The 23,046-nt window shown below is 33.1% G+C and overlaps 1 protein-coding gene across 1 annotated transcript; it reads right to left on the bottom strand.

Annotated features, from left to right (window-relative positions):
• Positions 1–15,608: 15,608 nt before the first annotated feature.
• LOC120190813 (7-deoxyloganetin glucosyltransferase-like) lies at positions 15,609–17,404 on the bottom strand. The gene is made up of 2 exons (XM_039193851.1): positions 16,771–17,404; positions 15,609–16,664 (listed from the first exon to the last, which is right to left on the bottom strand). Exons 1-2 carry the CDS (start codon positions 17,288–17,290, stop codon positions 15,727–15,729), a joined length of 1,458 nt encoding a protein of 485 aa, XP_039049782.1. The 5' UTR covers positions 17,291–17,404; the 3' UTR covers positions 15,609–15,726.
• Positions 17,405–23,046: the final 5,642 nt, after the last annotated feature.

Below are 23,046 nucleotides of genomic sequence, written 5' to 3'. Positions count from 1 at the left end.
TCTCATTATGAACACTTCTGGAAATGTTGATGATGATCTATCTTCTTCTGTGATAGAATCATACAAAGGTTGAACAAGCTCTCCTCATTATGAACTTCTTCTTCCTCTTCAGATAAGTTATTCTCATTATGAACTTTCTCTGGAAAAGTTGATGTTGATCTATCTCCTTCTGTGATAGAGTCATGCAAAAGGTTGAACAAGTTCTTCTCATTATGAACTTCTTCTTCCTCTTCAGATGAGTTCTTCTCATTATGAACACTTCTGGAAATTTTGATGCTGATATATCTCTTTCTTTGATAGAATCGAGCAAAAGGTTGAACAAATTCTTCTCATTATAAATTTCTTCTTCCTCTTCAGATGAGTTCTTCTCATTATGAACACTTCTAGAAATTTTGATGCTGATCTATCTCTTTCTTTGATAGAATCGAGCAAAAGGTTGAACAAATCCTTCTCATTATGAAATCTTCTTCCTTCTTCAGATGAGTTCTTCTCATTATGAACTCTTTCGGAAATTCTGATCCATCGAGTGATGAATTCAAATCTTTGCTAAAATCTTTGAAATTCCTGTCAAATATTTAACATGGATAAAATGAATGGAAATGCCCCTATTTTTTAAATGTCTAAATATGATGCATGAATGTTAAGTTCATCTTTATTTGATTTTAAAGTGGTGAATTCGGTCTTCCTTCGATTGTGTAGAAATCCAACAAATCTTTCTTCTTTGAAAAGAGAATCTATCATCTTTGGAGAGTGTAGATGTAGATATGCCTGAATTTTTGTATGAAGTCACAAAACCACTTGAGAACAAAACTCAATGGTATATGCTCTTGAAAAGTCCACACTCATGCAACATGTCGATTCTGATAACTACTTATCCGAGGAAATCCTGAATTCTGATTCTGATGAGGAGAATAAACTGTTATACTTGACGAAAATGGGGTACTCAGAGGATGAGGCTTCAATAGCCATGGAAAGATGTGGTCTGGATTCTTTAATTGCAGAGTTGATAGATTTTATATGTGTTGCTCAAATAGCTAAGGCTGATGACACACTTCTTCCGATAGAAGATAGAAAACCATTATGCAATGACCTCAATTACAAGAAAAGGCAAAACTTGGGCTATAATTTTTGGAAAAGAAATAAGCAGATGAATCTTGAAAATAAGCTTCTTAATGAAGACGATCATGCAGTTCATCTTCCAAATCTAATGATTGGTTTTGGGGTTCCTACCGAACCAGATCAGATAACTCAAAGAACACTTCTAGAAGATGCTATTGAGGCCTCCTTATTTCTACTACGAGAACGTGGCACTTGCTCCAGTTGGTGTTTGGACTGAAATGTCACAGTACTTATATGATGTAGAACCAAAATTTGTAAATTCGAAGTATTTTTGTGTTGATGCATGGAAAAGGGGCTATATTCATAATCTGCCAATTAAGAACAAATTTCATCTTATTCTACTTCCAAATGACTCTATGATGGCAATAACTTGTTTGCTTTTTAACAGTGATTGTAAATGTCGATAATACTTACTTTGGATTCCATGTACTTAAAAGTATTAGCATAAAGTGATAACCAAAAATATTTTGTTTGTTTCAAGATTATGTTAATCCATTTACAAGATGTTTATGTGAAAGAATAAATTAAATTTCGAAAATAAATTGAATTTCAATAAGATAATCTTGGAATAAATAATAAATATATAAAAATGTATTCAAAGTTATGGCAAACATAGCAATGATAAAATTCAAATGACTTAACAAATTATTAGCATAAGTATTTGAGCCGCCCTTTCAGGTTTTCAACTCAAATCCTTCCTTTGGTTGGAGCATGCCCTTTGCGGGTTTTCATCTTGACCCTCTTTTTCTATTATTATTTTTTTCATTTCATTTTTCTTTCTTTTTCATTTTTTTTCATTTTCATTTTTTTTCTTCAAGCATAATATTTCTTAACAGAATCTGAGTTTATTGGGTTTCTCAGAACTTTTCCATCCATTTCTGCCAAGATCAACGCTCCTCCGAAAAAGGCCTTTTTTACAACATATGGCCCTTCCCAATTAGGCATCCATTTCCCACGGAAATCTTTATGTACATGCAAGATATTTTTCAGCACTAGATCACCCTCTTGAAATTCTCTTGGATGCACTCTCTTGTCATGAGACTTCGTCATCCGTTTCTGATACATTTGTCCATGGCAAATAGGTTTCAATCTCCTCTCATCAATAAGGTTCAATTGATCAAATCGAGCTTGGATCTATTCAGACTCATCCAATTTTATTTCTCTCAAAATTCAAAGTGATGGGATCTCAACTTCAATCGGTAAGACTTCTTCCATCCCATAGACTAAAGAAAAAGGCGTTGCCCCAGTAGATGTTCGTACAGTAGTTCGGCATGCATATAAAGCAAAAGGTAACTTCTCGTGCCAATCTTTGTAAGTTTCAGTAGTTTTTGTAATGATTCTTTTGATGTTCTTATTTGCTGCTTCAACTACCCCATTCATCTTTGGGTGATATGCCACTGAGTTTGTATGCTTGATCTTAAACTGTGCACAAAATTCAGTCATCATTTTGTTGTTCAAGTTCAGAGCATTATCTGTAATGATTCTCTCTGGTAGCCCATACCGGAAGATTATTTCTTTCTTTATAAATTTGCAAACTATAGACTTCTTAATATTGGCATACGAAGCAGCTTCAACCCATTTGGTAAAATAGTCAATTGCCACTAGGATGAAATAATGTCCATTTGATGTTTTTGGTGTGATTGCCCCAATGACGTCTATTCCCCACATAGAAAATGGCTAAGGTGCAGTCATTGCATGTAAGGGCGATAGAGGTGCATGAATCTTATCTGCATATACCTGGCATTTATGACATCTCCTTGCATAATCAATGCAGTCTGTATGCATGGTAGCCCAATAATACCCATATATCATTATTTTTCTGGCCATGGAAAGACCATTTGCATGTGTTCCACATATCCCACTGTGTACTTCCTCAATGATACTTTTGGCTTCGCTAGCATTTACGCATCTCAATATCATTTGATCATTGTTTCTTCTATACAAAGTTTCACCATCAAGAAAGTATCCAGCAACAATTCTTCTCAATGTTCTTTTATCAATCTCAGATGCATTTTGTGGATAGCTTTGATACTTGATATATTGCAAGATATCATAATACCATGGCTTGCCATCTGCCTCTTCTTCCATACTGTAGCAATGTGCAGGAATTTCATATACTTTCATTTTGATTGGCATCATATCAACTTCCTTATTTGCTTGAAACATAGCAGCTAATGTAGCCAAAGCATCTGCCATTTGATTTTCCTCTCGAATGAGATAATTGAATGTGACGCTTTCAAATTTTTTCACTAATTCGAGGATAAAATTTCGGTATTCCAACAATTCGGGATCTTTTGTTTCCCATTCTCCTCATAGTTAATACACCACTAACGATGAATCTCCATATATCTTGAGAAATTTAATTTTCCTTTCTATAGTTGCCTTCAATCCCATGACACAAGCTTCATATTCTGCCATGTTATTGGTGCAAAAGAACTCCAATCTACTTGTAAAAGGATAATAGATATTTTCTGGAAAAATTAACACTGCCCCAATTCCTCGTCCCAAGACGTTGGATGCTCCATCAAAATAAAGCTTCCAAGATTCATCATTTGTTCTGACTTCTTCATTCATGGATATGCACAACAAATCTTCATCTGGAAAATTAAAACTCAGAGACTGATAATCATCTGATACACGACTGGCCAGAAAATCAGCTATGACACTTCCTTTTATCGCTTTTTGGTTGACATATACGATATCAAACTCGGATAATAACATCTTCCATCTATCCATTTTGCCTGTCAAAGCTGGTGATTCCATTAAAAACTTTGAAGGATCAAGTTAAGATATCAACCAAGTGGTATGATATAACATGTATTGTCTGAGTCTTCGAGTAGTCCACACCAAGGCACAACATAATTTTTGTATTGGTGGGTATCGAATTTCACAATCAGTAAATTTCTTACTCAGATAATAAATGGCTTTTTCTTTTCTTCCAAATTCATCATGTTGTCCCAGTACACATCCCATCAAATTTTCAAAGACTATCAAGTAGAGAATTAACGGTCTATCAGGCACTGGTAATACTAGAATGGGGGCATTGAGACTTCAGGATTGTTCTTTTCGAAGTAACTTGAACATTGTATCACATTTGTCAGTTAATTGAGAAATGAATCAAGATATATAATTTAATCTTCCCAAAAAGCCTCGAACTTCTTTTTTTGTGTTAGGTGGTGGAAGATCTTGAATTGTTTTTACTTTATCTGGATCAATCTCAATTCTTTTTTGACTGACTATAAACCCCAAAAGCTTCCCTGATGTTACCCCAAAAGTGCATTTAGCAGGGTTGAGCTTTAATTGATACTTTCTCAATCTTTGGAAAAGCTTCCTTAGATTTTGAATATGTTCTTCTTTAGTTCGGGACTTGGCAATCATGTCATCCACATATACTTCAATCTCTTTATGCATCATGTCATGGAATAGAGTTACCATTTCTCTCTGATACGTTGCCCCTGCATTTTTCAATCCAAATGGCATTACTTTATAACATAATGTGCCCCACATGGTTACAAATGTTGTTTTTTACATGTCATCATGATTCATTTTTATCTGATTATACCCTGAAAAGTCATCCATGAAGGAAAACCATGCATGTCCTGCAGTATTATCCACCAATGTGTCTATGTGAGGTAATGAAAAGCTATCTTTTGGACTAGCTTTATTAAGATCTCTGTAATCCACACACATCGAACTTTCCCATTCTTCTTTGGTACTGGAACTATGTTGGCTACCCATTCCGGATATTTAGCTGCCTGTAGAAATCCTGCATTAATCTGCTTCATCACTTCCTCTTTAATCTGCAATAACATATTTGTCCTCATTCGTCTGAGCTTTTGTTGAACAGGTTTATATTCTGGACTAATTGGAAGTTTGTGCATCACTATATTTGTACTCAAACCAGGCATATCTTGATAAGACCAGGCGAAGATATCTTTGAACTCTTGAAGGAGATTTATCAATTCTTGTTTTATATAGGTTGACAAAGTAGTACCAATTTTCACTTCTTTCATTTCTTCATTGGTTCCCAAATTTACAGTCTCAATCTCTTCTTTGTGAGGTAAAATTTGTTTATCTTCTTTTTCTACCAGTCTTAATAATTCGGTAGGAACATCACATTTTAGTTCATCCTCACACTCATTGATTTCTTCCAAACATATGGGTCGCTCTAAATTTATCTCATGATTAAATTTAAGAATAATCATGCTATTAACATTGTGACACCTACAAATTTAAATCGGACATATTTCCGAAAGGATATAGTAAATTTATGAAATAAATATAAAGAATGAGAAATAATGAATGTAAAAATGTAAGGTATAAAGAATGATTGCCATTTGAGAATTTTAAGAAAACTTCTTATATTTGATATTAAGTGAACTTAACATAATTTCCCTTACAAGATAACAAAAACCTTTTATATTCTTGGGCTAAAGCATAAAGATTAGTTCTGAGTATTACTCTGAGTTAATACTAAAAATTACAGGGAGATCCTCAGCAGTCCAATTGTTGAGTGTTTCACCAGGAAGACAAGGGCGAATCCCAACCAAGTATTTGCCAGTCTTGTTGTCATTTGTGATCATGTTGATAACTAATCCTTCCATAGCTTCCTCAACCATGTTTTGATCTTTTGTCAACTTTTCTTCTTTAAGAGTATCAACCAGCTGCTGTTCCACATTAACCATTACTCCGGATTTGAGTGTGGACTTCAAATGAGGGAAATACATATGTTCCTAATGAATTTATTCTCCCTTCAATCTTGCCCTTCTATTTTCACCTCTTCTTTTTATCTCTTTGTTCATTTGCTGAAAATTAGGCTTAAATCCAAGCCCAAAATGATCATTCTTCATTTTCATACTTACAGGAACTGAGCTTTCTTGCAGATTCTTTCCCAAACCTTTCCCAGTTTTAGCTGTTATGCCTAAAGTCTGTCGTGCAGTCATCTTAGTGCAATCAGACAATCTGGGATGTGGAATTTTGCTTCCCTCAACAATAAAGGTCGCATTGACAAATTCCAAAGCTCCGAAAAAGCACTCGAGAGCATCATCATTGGTTTCAATATACAGAGCATCACTTGTTACAGAAACAATGATTTCTTCCTCAGCTCCTACACATATCAGTTGACCGGCAACAACCAACTTCAATTTCTGATACAGCGAAGAATGAACAACTCCTGCAGAATGAATCTACAACCTCCCTAATAGACAATTATATGTAGGGTGGATATCCATTACTACAAAGTCAATATTGTACACGACTGGTCCGATCAACAATGGTATTTTCATTTTCCCCAATACCTCTTTCTGAGTGCCATCAAAAGCTCGCACTACATTCTGATAACTCTTCATGTACGATTTATCCACCGGCATCCTTTGAAGTGTGACCAAAGGCATCAAGTTAAGAGCAGATCCATTATCAATTAATACTCCTGGCAAAACATGGCCATGACAATGTGTGGTAATATTAAAAGCTTTCATTGATCCCATTCCACCTTCAGGTATTTCATCATCAGTGAATGTTATGTAATTATCAGCGGCTATGTTTAAATAATTGAATATTCTTCATCTTTCTAATAAGGCTTAGTAATTTTAATTTAATCTATTTTGGTGACTATGAATATTATAATGGAATTCTAATATTTCTTTATTTCGATTGAATTAAGAATTAATTACTTCAGATTATGAGGGATTTATTTCTTCTCAATATAAAATAATTTAATATAATTATATTTCATGGTAAAATTCATATTTTGGTTGTTTTATGGGATCGAAAATCAATTTGAATTTGAATTTGTAATTTTTATTACAAAGACATTAATTAATCAACTAAGTACTGATTTAGGGCGTTGTGGGAGTGCTAATCTTTCACCACTCGTAACCAACTCCTGAATTCTAATTTTGATAACGCGAGCCTAAATTTGTCGTTTTAATTAAAATTATTTTATTTAAAAAGGCAAAACGTTTTTTGGTGCCCAATCACACCCTAATCAAAGATTGGTGGCTACTCCTCAAACCATATTTTTCTATCGTAAAGGAAATTCCAAAATTTTCTAAACGAGAGGTTTTTTTAATCACATTCTCTTTTAATTAAAAATTAATCAATCAAGAGAAAAATTAAAATGGTGTAGTTTCAAAATCTCATTTCAAGTAGAAATCGTTTCGACAACTTGGCGACTCTGCTGGGGAAATCGGCGAAGGGCTTCAAGGATCTTACGACATCTGGGGGATTAATTGAAGATACAATCAGTAAAGAAAACTTGAAAGTCACTTCCAAAAGTCCAAACGATCAAAAGTAAAAAGCTGATGAGGTGAATGAATGTCACATCCAGAGCTCGTACAACCGTAAAAGAAAAGAGGCAACGGGTTACTCAAGCCATCCAAAGAAAGTCCCAAGATCGAAAAATAATTTGAAATTGTTCCAAACTTCTATCTGGGATCTGTATCCCTATTTGGTTAATGGTCAATACCTAACACCGAGGCCAGTGAAAGTGCAACCAGACCCTTCTGCTCACAGCTTTGATCAAGATAGTGTCTGTGATTTTCACTTGGAGGCATTGGGGCATTTTACAAGGAATTGTAGGCCACTGTTAAAGGAGATAGAGATGTTTGTGGAAAATTGGACATTGACACAAGAATTGGTGAAACAATAGATGACGAGCTCGAGTAAGGCGTCAAAACACATAATGTAGCATCCGCTTGGGTTAGGTGTTGTTGTATTAGATGAGTAATGAGGCATCCTAATTAGGAAAAAGTCATGAAGCCTTATTCCATTTGCAATATCTTGTTTGAATTTTTTTTTGTCATTTCTCAGTTGTCTTTGTAAGGATATTTAAACAAACTTATGTTGCTTTAAAGATGGTGAACATTGAATAAATTTTGTAATCTTGAAATTATTTGAATATCAACTGAATTAAAAACTCTTTAAATGATTAGAGTTATAAATCTTTGACAAAATGACAAGATTGAAACCTGATAAAATAAGGACCTTGACCTTATCCCCAGAAGATACAGTCGAACACCATACCTTTTTATTGTAGGGCCGATATAGCCTTCTCTTATCATAAGGGAATGAACAATAGGCTTGGTATTCATGTATGCATAGGATCGGATAACATGGGGCATCTTTTGTGTATGACGTTACAAAATTGACTAGATCACAATTTTTTTGATGATGTTCAATGATGATCATGATCTTCACAGATGAAATAGTCGAGTAGATGAATCTAGTTTAGGTCAGTTGCTTGGAAATTGAACTCTAAGGATGAGATTTTCTGAATTTCAACAACACCTATACTATAACAGGTTCTTCTTGACAAGCTTAAGAAATTGAATTCGTATACCAGAATGTAATTATATATGTATACAATAAAGCTGAGCTATTCGACTAAAGCAATTGGTTATAGATGAAACTCAAAAGCCATGGCTTTATGAATAGATTGTATTCAAACCATGACATTGCTCGGATACTTGGCAGTTTGGTGTTTGCTCCACTACAATTGTCAGGTGATAAGATGAACCCTTCAGCTATCCCGATAAAGGCGATTATAATATATATACAATAAAGCTGATTTCAACTAGCCAGACAATGGCAAATTTATGTAAATAAGGAGTTTCGGTAAAGATGAACTAAAGGAGTTAAGGAACACCTGTTATAGTCAATTCCACACAAGCACTCAGGAATTTCATTTTTAGATAGATATTTCTGTACTGCCTTTGTTTTTGTTAGAGGAGTCTACGAAGCTTAAACAAATGGAAGATTTCAAAGAACTGAAATAGAAGTATTCTAGAAAGTCTAGTAATTGATTATGCTAGTTGCGTCATTTTGTCCGCATCTGATTAAAATACCAAGATAAGAAAGAGATACATGTTACAATGTCCATGAGGACCGAGAAAGAAATGAAATTTTGGTGGTTGAAACCTTAGAAAATAGGAAGCTAACTTGAAGCCAACCCTTCAATTTTTGACACTTGTCAAAGAGCTATAACTCTGAAAATATTAAAGAACTATTTATTCTTTTGATATTTTGTGAACTCATGTTTATAATTTGATTTGATTGTAAGCTTGAATTAAGGGGCAATGTTTTATAAAATTATTTCATAAGAGAAAGGGGAAAATATTTTCAAATAGAACAGTTTCAAATGTGAAAGGTCTTTGAAGCTGGTGAGGCTCATTCTCCTTCTATTGGGGAAAAAATAAGCGATCTTGAAGCAGATGGTCCAAAAGATCAGAATGGATGAAGGATAAAACTTGTAACATTTCCTTGTGACATTGTATCCGTCAAGAAGAAGATGATCTCATTATTTAGAAGGGGCACATATCACAGCTTATATAAAAATGTAAGACATTTTGTTAGAAGAATTGATCACTTCTTAAGTGTTTGTGGCAATTATGAAGAGAATCAATCAATATATTTGACAATATGGTTGTTTAGTGACACCAAACTGAGACCATTCAAGATTAAGATATTTTGTGCACGAAGGGAGCCATGAGTACCCACATTGGGGTATAACCAGAAACCCAGATCATGTTGAGATGGTAAGATTTATACCAATAAGACATTGAGAATGATTCTCACAACTTGGAGTGTCAGGGGAAAACCTTGAATATTGAGTAGAGCTTAACTTGTAGAGGAAGCCAATCGAGTATCAATCAACAATAGACTCCCGGAAAAATAACTCTGACATTGCAATTGAGCCAATGACGGAAATGGGGCAACACAGTCATATTTCTGACCATAACAAGAAGTTGAGAGAGAAAATAATTTCTCCAAAATGAAGACAGAAAATGAAGACCACAAGATGATTGGGTAGATCTTCAGAAATTGCAAGCTTAAAATTATAAGTTGCTACATTGATATATGAGTAAACCCTGGGAAGAAATGATCAAATTGAAGAAGACTGAGTTCGCCAGTCTGGAGCCAAATGAATATTGAATTAACATCTATGCATTCATGAGAACATCATTTACATAAAATAAAATGCATTACACTGATACATTTAATTGCATTCGTGTTTCATACATATACACATGGTTTTGACAAATCTTCCAGTGAAAAGAGAAGATGAAGGATGTTAAAATCCTGACAAGTGAAAGGTAGAAGTTAAACATCAAATACAGGGAATCATGTTTAGAGAGGCAGAACCTGAGGAACACATGGAACCAATCCACAGAGGAAGCATTACTTTGAAGTAGGGCATGTGGCCCGACCATTAAGCCATTTTATAAGCAAAAATGAAATGAGAAAGATTTCTCATTTAAATCTGAAAATTCAAAAATTTTGAAAAGTAAGAAAGGCTTCTTACCTAGTAAACTATTTCCAAAATTTATAAGTCCTTCGGGCCATCAGTAAGTCTTTCGAGCATGATGTTTAAACCCTTCAGGTCATCTGTAAGTCTTTCGAGCAAGATTATAAGTCCTTCTGACCATCCATAAGACCTTTGGGTAGGATGTTTTCACATGTCTATTGAAAAATGAGAAAGATTTCTCAGTAAAATCTGAAGATTTGAAAAGTAAGAAAGATTTCTTACCTAGCAAAATTTTGCACTTAGTAAGTCATTTGTGCCATCAGTAAGTATTTCGAGCATGATGATTAAATCCTTCGGGTCATCTATAAGCCTTTAGAGTAAGATGATAAGTCTTTCGGGTCATCCATAAGACCTTCATGTAGGATGATGTCACATGAATTTGAAAAAAAGAGAAAGCGATGTTTTTAGAAAATGGAATTTTTAAAAAGTAAGAAGGAGATTTCCAAAAGTTTGTACTTAGTAATTCCTTCGGACTATCAGTAAGTCTTTCGAGCATGATGATGAAATCCTTCGGGCCATCAGTAAGTCTTTTGAGCATGATGATTAAATCCTTCAGGTAATTTGTAAGCCTTCACCAAAGAGTAGTAAAGCAAATCAATCTTAAGCCTTCACCGAAGAGTAGTGAAGCAAATCAATTGTAAGTCTTCACCGAAGAGTAGTGAAGCAAATTCATCTTAAGTCTTCACCAAAGAGTAGTGAAGCAAATCCATCTTAAGTCTTCACCGAAGAGTAGTGAAGCAAATCCATCTTAAGCCTTCACCAAAGAGTACTAAAGCAAATCCATCTTAAGCCTTCACCGAAGAGTAGTGAAGAAAATCAATCTTAAGCCTTCACCGAAGAGTAGTGAAACAAATCAATCTTAAGCCTTCACCAAAGAGTAGTGAAGCAAATCAATCTTAAGCCTTCACCGAAGAGTAGTGAAGCAAATCCATCTTAAGCCTTCACCGAAGAGTAGTGAAGAAAATCCATCTTAAGCCTTCATCGAAGAGTAGTGAAGTAAATCCATCAATAAGCCTTCCGAACATGATGATTAAATCCTTTGGGTCATCTGTTAGGCTTCCGAGCAAGATGATAAGTCCTCCGGGCCATCTTAAGCCTTCAACAAAGAGTAGTGAAGCACATCGATCTCGAGTCCGATTTTCCCAGCAGAAATGGTGAAGCGTATCCCTTATTAAATTTTAAAGCACGGAGATGGAACTGGACAAAAACTTGTTATTTTTTTTCGTCTTTGCCATATTCTTGTAAACACAAGAATGTGCAAAAAGGGGCAATTGTAGACACCCATTTTTGACCGGGCTTTAAAAATATTATTATTAGTAGTAATATTAGTATTACTATTACATATATTTTGTAGCACCCCATGTGAAGCACCACCAACTGAGTAGACCCATGCCCTATCAATATTTCATCTACCCCAATTCAACAACTCCACCAACTACACGCAAGATTGAAAATAAAGGGACTAAAAAAGAAAGGGGAGCAGAAGAAAAGAGGAAATGACATCCATTGCCAACCAAGACCTGCAAACAAGCAATCAAAATATCATCTACAGGGAGCCATTTACCAAAGTTAACGAAATATCATTATTTTCACCTAAACACATCAGCATTTCACCAAACAAAAGGAGAAAATTAAACAAGATAAAAAGGGGGTTCGGTGAGATGAAGGTGATAAAAGAGAGGGAATCGAACAGAAAAACGAAGGGGGAAGAACCATAGACTATCATCAGATAACCCATTGGCAATCAACAAAAAAACATAGAAGGCAACAAAAAAACTAGATGAGGGAGGAAACAAAGATAAAGAAAATCGAAAACTAAAAAAAAAGCAAAATAGTGCAAAAAGTAATCAATCGAAGAAGCACGAAGGGGAAATTTTTTTTCTTGAGATTGTGGTATTTTGAAACCTATATAAACAGTGTGTAATAGGGGTCATTCCTGATATTTTTCGAAATCAATAACATATTGATTAAGGTATTTTCTTATTTCATTTTTTACTTTACAGTGGTTGTGTGTATGTTTAAGGATGAAATATGAGTAAATAGAAAAGAAAAGAAAAAGAGTCAAGATACCTGGATTGTACGGATGTCGGTGGAGTCTCGTTGATTTCGTCTCATAGCCGTTCGGGTCTACACTGTCAAAGAGAAATAGTTGAGATTAGTCTAAAAAAAATAAAAACATAGTAAGGAATATGAGTAAGGAGATACCCTATTTTTTTAATTTCATTTCTAGGTTCAATCGACCACTGTTGGTGGTGGTCAGGGTTTGCAGTAACGAGGATTTACTGCCTGAAGACAGTAAATTGTTGGGATTCTCGTCAATAGGGGAGAGGCTTTACTAATCATTTAGACTACTGTTTCGGTGTCTATATGAGAGTGAGATAACCACTGAAATCCGGTGGTCGGCGTTGGTTTGAGACTCTTGAGGTCTCGGTCAAACAGAAGGGTTGAGAAAGGTAGGAAAGTTAGCATCTTTGGGCTTTATAAGGGTTGTTTTCGTTCATGTATGAAGGCCATCGGGGGGTGGTCAAGAGTAGGCCATGGGGTCTATTGAAGTGATTGGCGTTGCATGAGTGTTGAGGGAGTGGGTCTCGGTCGAGAGTGGAAAGAATGAATGGAGAATATGAGCTTTAGTTTGGTCTTGTTTATGGGACAGTTTTGTTCCCCGTTTGATTCACCGATGGCCGATGGTGCGAGTGGCGACGTGGAGAGCTTTGGATGCTCTCGGTGGTGTTCATCGGGGAAGAGAAAGTTGAAAGAAGAATAGGGTATGCGACTGAGGGTTTAGTTTACAATTAAGTTAGGTTTAATATTTTAAGTAGTATATATATATATATATATATATATTAAAGCTTTTGGGTTAATTAGTATTTAGTCACTGAAGATGAAGGGTAAATTATGTTATAATCCCCCAAACTTAAGCGCCTTTTTATAAATTAGTCACTTGTAGGGATTGATTTCGAATTTACTCCTTTTTGTTTGTCTCAATTTAGTTATTTTCCAAATTTAGGTTTTAGTTAAAAATTTTGGGTTATTTTGAGATACTGGTCATTTGAGTTTTCTGATGAATTTATTTTAGTCCCTAATTGAATGTTTTCATGTATTTAATTTTGTCCTTTTATTTTACCTACATTTAATTTCAGTCCCAAGTAGTATTATTGTATTTAACTTTTATTGTTTGACATTTGAACTCTAATGTTTTTTGTATGTTACTTTTTAGTCCTTAAACATTTAGGATTATTTTATTTTTTGACCCTTGATTAGTTTTTGAATATGTTTTTGGTGTTTTTTTAGGTAAGTTTTAGATATTTATTTAATTAATTTTTGCCTATTAGATTTAATTATAGAATATAACTTTCAAGTTGGTCCTTGATAATTTTTTAAAAATTAGGTATGTTTTTATGTTTTGCATATTAGTGAATTCAAGCATGCAAGTATGAAAATGAATTGTGTATAAGTTGCATGGCATATATATATATATATATATATATATATATATATATATATATATATATATATATATATATATATATATATCTTGTATGATATATTCATGTGCACAACTTGACATAATTACATAATTGGATTAAGGGTAATGTCCTTTTAATTTAAAATTGTTTAAATAACTTGTCTTAACTCACTAGAAAGTCATTTTAATGATTTTAAATTAAAAGTGTATCCCATTATTGACACTTAAAAAATGGATTGTCACCTTAAAACTTGGGAATGAAAGAAAAAGAAATATTCAGTTATTTAAATTTTTCGAGAAAATGTTGTTAGAACTTATCTAAAATTTGGTCTCGATATTTTTAAATAATTGAATATTCTTCATCTTTCTAATAAGGTTTGGTAATTTTAATTTAATCTATTTTGCTGACTTTGAATATTATAATGGAATTCTAATATTTCTTTATTTCGATTAAATTAAGAATTAATTCCTTCAGGTTGTAAGGGATTTATTTCTTCTCAATATGAAACAATTTAATATTATTATATTTCATGATAAAATTCATATTTTGGTTGTTTTATGGGATCAAAAATCAAATTAAATTTGAATTTGTAATTTTTATTGTAAAGACATTAATTAATCAATTAGATACCGATTTAGAGCGTTGTGGGGTGCTAATCCTTCCCCACGTGTAACCGACTCCCGAACTCTAATTTTGGTAACGCATGCCTAAATTTATCGTTTTAATTAAAATTAATTTTTATTTAAAAAGACAAAACGTTTTTGGGTGCCCAATCGCACCTTAATTAAATATTGGTGGCGACTCCTCGAACCGTATTTCTCTATCGTAAAGGAAATTCTAAATTTTTCTAAACGAGAGGTTTTTTTTTAAAATCACGTTCACTTTTAATTAAAAATTAATAAATTAAGAAGAAAATTAAAAATGGTATGGTTTTAAAATCTCATTTCAAGTAGAAATCGTTTCGACAACTTTACATCCTTCTCATTTTCAATTTTTTTAATTTAAAAGTATTGATATTTGTAGAGAAATATTGAAACTTTATAGTCTTCTCATTTTTCAAAAAAATATTAAAATTTAAAAATGTTGATATTTGTGAAAAAATATTTATACTTTGTAGCTTTCTCATTTTTTATTTTTTTTAAATTCAAAAGTATATATATTCGTGGAAAAGTATTGATACTTACCAATCCGAGAAGTTAACTGGTTTTGTCAATATAATTAATATATTAAATATAAGTCAACATTTTCAATCGTGTTAAACTGGCTTTGTTAAGGTTATTCAGAATTTCGGTTCTGCTGTTTTTTAGTCATCTATGAATCTACCTTTCTTTAGACAATACCCAGTTATTTAAATAGACCCAACACAGGCGGACACGTGATCCCACTTGTGCGATGAGCGAAGAGAGAATAGGCAAAGCTGCGTTTGTCGTTTGTTGGTGTTTGGCAACAACTTTAGATCCATTCCATATCCGATCTTGATTTTTTTCCTTTAAATATTAATGGAGTAGGATCTATCCATTACTTAAAATAACTCAATGACGCAAACTAAACTAAGCCGACGTTGCTATTTTTAGCTTGTCTTTCGCCCTCAATTTTTATTTAACGTGGTTAGGCTGCAGGATGGTGTGCCCTGATTCCACCGCCACACCCCAAGCCTTTTCTTTATTTGTTAGATCACCAACCTCACGAATGAGCTTCATTCTTTTGTCTTATTTGAACGTAGTATATATTTTTTACGAATGATAATGCCACTTTTGTATTATTAAACAGAAAAAAATATAAATATTAAACCCCAACAGAGGAGTTTTATAGAAAGTAAAATCTGGCCTTGGCCTCTTAAACTCTGGGTGACAGTAGAACTTGGATCATTTTATTGAGGTTCCTGTAAGATGATCCATCCGGATTGGCTATGGACTCCTCTGCTTTTCTCTTCCAATCCAGAGCTTTCTTCTTCATCTCTTTGCCCTTTTCTCCTTTGACCAGCTCTCTGACGAGGCTCTCAACTTCATCCCTCTTAACATCATTGTCGATTTCCATGCCCACTCCCCATTTAGTGCATGAATACCAACAATTCGTTTGTTGCTCAGCGAAAAACGGCCAACATATCATGGGAACGCCGGCTGATATACTTTCAATCGTGGAATTCCAGCCGCTGTGTGTTAAGAATCCTCCAATAGAAGGGTGGCTCAGAACTTGTTCTTGAGGGCACCATGTTGCCAATAGCCCTCTATCTTTGGTCTCCTCTACGAACTCTGCCGGCACAATTGCCGACTCACCACCCACAAGATCAGGCCTGATGACCCACAAAAACGGATGCTTGCTGTTTGCTAGCGCCCAAGCAAATTCAATCATCCGGTCGGCTGTCATCACAGTGATGCTCCCAAAATTAACGTAGACAACAGAGTTGGGCTCTTTCGTGTCTAGCCATTGGAGACACTGGGGCTCTTCCTTCCAAAGGTTGGATCCTATTTGTCTCAATTCATTGTCATGCACATGATGATTCAAAACAAGATGCAGAGGACCCACGGAGTAAACAGGAGGTAGCATTGAGTTGAGTGCGTCCAAGACTTGATGCTCCAAATCATCAATTGTATTCAGTATTATTGCTGAGGCCTTCCGAGATCTTTCGGTCTCACCGAAAATAAAATCAAGCATAATGAAATTCGGGTCGGTTGTTCTTAGGAAACTAGGTAGATCCCTCAACCGGATACCTTTCATTGCCGGTATCCAGTCTATGACGGTATCCAAATATCCGTTCGTTAAATAGCTTTCATCTGCAAATAACAATATATAATTAACTAACACCAATGGCGGCGACGACGAAAGTGGTGAAAATGAAAGATTTTTTGAAGCTGAAAATAAGCTTCAACGAATAATTACCTTTGAGAGGCGTATAACCCTTTTCCTTAAGTTGGAGATAGTGAACATAACCGAGGAATCCACAAGCGCTTGGGGTCCAAAACAGAACTTCAGGGACGCCAAATTCTTCAGCTGCATCAAGAGTGAAGCTCATACAACCGTCCGAAACAATGCAAGAAACAAGAGGAAAGTCGGATGTGGAGGAGGAGTCGTTTAGCTTGTGGAGGAGTTGTTTAAAGTAGGGTAAGCAAGTTTTACTGGTGGAGTCGCAGAGGGAAGGAATGTCTTGGGTGGCATCGACATCCGTTGGGGGAAGGCCGTCGGGAATGGTTTCAAAACGAAAAGAAGGGAGACCATCAAGCGCATGAGGTCCTCGTGACTTAAGTAAGCGTTTGTGGTTAAACTCGGTGTTGACAAAGGTGATATAGAAGCCCCTGCAGTGAAGAACCTTAGCTAGCATTAGCATGGGATTGATATGGCCTTGAGCAGGGTAAGGAACACAGACTGCATGAGGCTTATCAGTGAAACCCAAAGAACCCATCTTCGATCTTCCAAAACTTAAACACACAGACGAATAAAACAAGGATATTGTTAATGAATACGGGAACTTTTTTTAGCCTTTGGAAGTGGGAAAATTTGCGAGGAAAGCTTTGACGTGAAGGAGAAGGGCAGGAAGACCCCTTTTTATAGGCGTTTTGAAGTCGAATAAAATAAGCCTAGGCTACCCTGCCTGTAAATATTAAATTATTAAAATGGATGCTCCAAATTTTCAGCGAGGAAAAGTCAAACAAATCAAGGAAACACCGGATGCAGACGAAATGGGTATGCAAATGCAGATGTCGGGTGAGCTGAAATGAGTAAAAGGACGAAGGAGCGGCGTAGATTTGAAGGCCAACATTTTTTTCCCCTCAGTGGTCAACTTTGAGGTGTCGCCAGAACTTACTTCTGGCTCAATGGCGAAGTCTTGATAAAAAGATCAAAGTATAAACACGCCATTCTCTATTCCAATACTGAATTTTATTATATTTTAATGTCGAATGATCAAAGAGCTTTTTGTTTGTGTATCATGGTGTTTTGTCGACCTATATATATATATATGAAGATTTCATATATTTATTTTTCATATTTTAAATTATATATTATATCAAATTATAATAGTTTATTTATAATATAAAGCTATTATTAATGTATTGTTGTAGACTTTTAATTAAAACTAGAAAATAATAGGTGATAAATTTTAATTCTTTATTTTTAAATTAATAATACTTGTTTTTACCATAAAATTTACCAATGATAAAACATTAAATAGTTATCTTAAATTTGAATTCAAATTTAAATTAAGCATAAATAAAAACTTTCAAGAGTAAAAAATAAAATAAAAATTATTCTGTATACTGCATAGCAAACTAGTTTACAAATTCCACAAGCCGTTTACTTTATTTTCAACTTTATTTGGCAAACAGACATATTAATTTTTATTTATTATATTTTTAAATTTCTTATATTATATCTTTATTTCTCTATTGTTTTTTAATTCCTAATAACTATGTTTTTATACTATTTTTTTTTTGTCTTTAGACACATTTTTTTGATCACTCGGTCAATCTTTTTATTTATCTTTTTTTAAAAGTTGTATTTAACATCACATCGACGATCAAAATTATGCTTATATATATACATGTTGATCTTTCATGATTTAAACCATCAGATTGAACTTTGATATTTGATTTACGTTTGTGGATAGTGTTTTCTTGTCGCTCGTCTATAGTTTATTATTTTTTGGTAATCTTTCAATAGTTTGATTATCTTTTGTAATTCGTTTACCGATGTATTTAAATATACTCGTATATATTTTTTGCTCGAATTTTTAATATTTTCCTTATATGATCCTTGTATGATGTAAATGTCTAGTTTTACGGTTAATGATTATAGTAAAATGTTATGATTACATGTTTATTTTATGATTATAATTATAATCTTTATTGTAATTTTAAATATTTTTTATTTTAATAAAATTAATTATTTCTATTAAAAAATTAGTTTACAAATAAAATAAGATATTCTATTGTGATCAGTTATATTGAATTTTCACTTGAATTATTGGCCAAAAATTAGGAGGTCGAATACGATATGTGGCGAATATTTTGTTAGATCCTGTTAAATATGTCATTTTCATTAATAATTAATCGTATATTCATGTGGTAATGTTTTAACTTTATAAGGAAATGGAAGCGGCCTATAACTAATACGTAAACATGGTGGACACGATGTATGACGTTTCAAACCTTAAAACTACATTTTTGTACACGGCTTCGCCCCGGAATTTAACAATTAATAATAAATTTAATTTAATTTATAGTTATAGCTATATTATATATTAAATCATTATTAATTAAATAATTATACATTATAATATTTTGAGTTAAACTAAAATATAATAAAAAAACTTAACGGTAACACAACACAAAAAATAAGGGTAAATTATAACCATGACAATTTAATTATAGATGAATTTTAATCTAACCATTAATTTTAAATTTTATCAATTAGACTATATAATTATTTAAATGATAACAATTAAGCCACATGTTCTTAACAGTTAACGAAGGAGCTGACACGATAATTAAAAAATTAGTATAATTACATATTTAATTCTCATTATTTATACATTTTATCAATTAGTCTTAATTTTAAAGTTAATCATCAAACCTTACGATGACACATGTTACTATTTTATTGGGGATTTTTTCTTAACTTTAACTTATTTAATTCAATTTGATCATCGAACTCGATTAAAAAAAGATTAATTTAACTCATCCATCATATTATCAGCCACGATGAATTGTCATGTCAATATCATAACAATCAATTACAAAAACCATTGGTCAAAGGATAACATTAAGTGTAAAAATAATTTGGGAGCATAATAATTTTTTGAAAAAGTTCGGAGGCTTTGGTTATCATTAACCCTATTTACTTTTTCATGTTTGTAACTTGTAAGTTCCTTAATAGAGAAACCCAACAAATAAGTAATTGTAAAAAGTATTATGCTTCTTGATTAGGAATCATAAGGTGTAAAAGTTATATATTGTCAATTCATAAAATGTGATGATATTTGTTTCTGAAATTTTTCGAGAAACTTTTGTAAAAAATAAATATGGATGGAATACATCTTTACTGTCACCTCTGAGGTCTTTAGATCTGCCTCTGCTGATTCCATTTCCACCCCTGAAAATTATATTTATGGTTAAAGAGTATAAAATGTTAATGAATTCAATAAACAAATAAAATGGGATTAATTGAAAGAGATTCAAAAGGCAAAAAAAAAAAACGATTCGTGGAGAGCAGTTCTTTATAATAATGATTGGGTCTCAAATCATAGTAAGCAAAAAAGACTACTATTAATACGGTTTAGTGAAATGAGAAGATAAAAAAAATGAAAGCTTTAATTATTTGAAAACTTTTCTTGATCTCTTGAGCATAAGCTTCATATTGCATGTGAACCTTTAACACCACCACCATTATCTGAGCAGAAACAATTTTAAAAACCCAAAATTTATCAGTCTCGAAAATGCTGCAAAACCGAAACTATGGAGTTTGGAGGACCTAGGAAAAGACCTTTCATTTCTTCAAGCTTAGGCTTTTCTTTTTCATCTGGTTTCTTATCCTCCACCGCCGCAGACGGTGATTTTGGGATGGGTGAGAGAAGCTCAACTTGCCAAGGGGATTTGGGCAAAATAGCATGAAACAAGGGAGAAAAATAAAATGAAACCCTAAATATGTGTGGTATATCATTTTTGCAATTATATCAAAGTCAGTAGATATATCATTCCTAAACCTCAAATCCTGAACTCTTAATCTTAATTATACTCTTGATTTCAAATGTCGATTTTATTGACGTTTTTACCCTAGATTTTTTTTAAGTTTTTCTTGCGCCGCTCTCTTTTATATTGTTGCTCGATCGGCGATAATATTAACTTTAGTGCTAGTTGTCGGTTTCTGGTAATTTTTATTTTTCACTTATTTTCTTATATTACATCTAGGATGGGCATAAGTTGGGTTCGGCTAATCAAATCGACTCAAAAATTTTATATCATTCACCCGACCTGACCCGACACAAAAAATATATACCCTCAACCCGATCCGAACTCGACTCAATTTTTTTGAGATAAAATCTGAACCCGATCCGACCCGAAATAATAAAAAAATGTTATTTTTATTCAATAAAAATAGTTATTTAATTGAAATATATATATATATATATGGGTATTATTGTAATTATACCTAAATATATAAGGTAAAATTATATTTTTTCGGGTCAGGTTGAGCCGGGTATTTTTTTAACCTAAACTCGAATCCGAGCTGATCTAAACAGCACATTTAAAAAACCCGACCCGACCCGAACATGAATACTTTAAAAATCTCGGATCAGAACCCATCGAGTTCGAGTCTCATACCTATCCCTAATTACATCTTTATTTTCTTTTTGATTTTTCGTCTTCAATAAATGTATTTGTGAAATATTTTCTCTGCTTTTGTGACACGTTTTCTCTGCCTTTATGACACGTTCTCTTACGCCTTTTGGCACGTTTTCGGTAGTTTGATTATTTTTTTTTGTTTTTATATTTTCTTAGGATTTGATTTGACGACGTCTCGACTGATCAAGATAGCACTTATTTATTATCCAGGTGATCTTCACTGCTTTGGATCCTGGGATTAGATTGGGATACGTGGTTGTGTTCGTGGATAGTTTCCTACGTCGCTTGACTCTGATATGCGGTTTGTAGATGGCCTTTCAGTAGTTTTCATCCCCTTCTGTAGTTTATTTGTCGATACAGTCAGATCTTTTCGTATTTATCTTTGTTACTCTGATGTGTGGTTTGTCACTGGTATTTCAATAGTTTTTATCACCTTTTGTGGTTTGTTTGTCGATACAATCAGATCTTTTCGTATATATATTTGTTCTGACTTTTTATATGTATCTTTGTTCGAATATTTAGTTTGGTTTTTAACATTTTCCTTGTATACTCCTTATTATGTGTTTAGTTTACTTGCATACATTCATTCTAATTTTGGATGTTTTTCTTTTAATAAAAACTAATTACTTCTATTCAAAAATAATAATAATTCTACTTTAATCATTTTTTATTAGAAATTCAACCCATCACCATGATCCGAAACATTTTTTCTTAAAAAAAATAAATCCAAAATCAAGTAGATTCAATTTGAAATTTATCAGAATTTTAAAAATTATAATCTCTACTAATTAAATAAGTTAATTTCAAATTTTAGAGTAAGACTATAATTACAATTTTAAAAAGAATAAAGATAAAACTCTATATTAAAATATAATAAATAAACCTTAATTTAAACGTAATACACAAATTAATAACAAATTAATTTAGGTGATTTAGATATGCCAAAAATACATGGAGAATAGCACAAACGAAAACATAAAATAGTTAAAAATATATAATATTAATGAAAATATTACGATTATGACACAAATATAGAAATAATTAAAATTTATATAAAAATAAAATTTCAACGTGCTTCTGTTTACTTGCCCAGACTGGTACCATGCTGCTGTTGAGTTATTTTTATAAAAAAGTCTTCGATGCATTAATACTAGTTTTTAATTCATATGGAAGACCATGACAAGCTGACACCGATGATGACTATAACGCTATATTTATTCCTAATTACAATGATGTTGATTATTTTAGATTTTTTTAAAAAAATTAACGTCAATCATTTTTATATTTTAATTAATAAAATTAAATAGATTGGTTACTGAAGACACCAAATTTTATCCTTTAACATTATATAATATATTTACATTATAATTTATATATATATATATATATATATATATATATATATATTTTACATATGGTGCATACATATTTACACACAAATCTGTTACATTTGCAGGCCTGCTACATGAGGCCCAACTGTACACAACCCAAACGTAGGAGTCCAAACGTGTGGGGTTTTCAGAAACCCTAAACATATGCTCTCAAACCCTAGCCTCGTCAGCGCCGCTTCAGCTACCTTTTCACGCGGCCAACACCGAGTTTCACGGCAAGACTCCCATCACCGCACGTCTCGCCTTCAACGACCGGGACTCTCGGCCACGCAAAGAAATAAACAACAAACAACATCAGTGTTTTACTTTAATTTAAACTCTAAAAATAGCCATTTTTTTGGGCTATAAATATTATGTAAAGCACACAAGTTTAGGGGGAGAGATTACTGCGAATACACACAGAAAGTCACCATAGCAAGCACAAAGAA

Source organism: Hibiscus syriacus, unplaced genomic scaffold (assembly GCF_006381635.1).
Source record: "Hibiscus syriacus cultivar Baekdansim isolate YM2019G1 unplaced genomic scaffold, ASM638163v2 tig00116964_pilon, whole genome shotgun sequence".
In the NCBI taxonomy this organism is placed as follows: domain Eukaryota; kingdom Viridiplantae; phylum Streptophyta; class Magnoliopsida; order Malvales; family Malvaceae; genus Hibiscus; species Hibiscus syriacus.
Note: the sequence above shows the minus strand (reverse complement) of the source record. Positions and strands in the feature narration are given on the sequence as shown.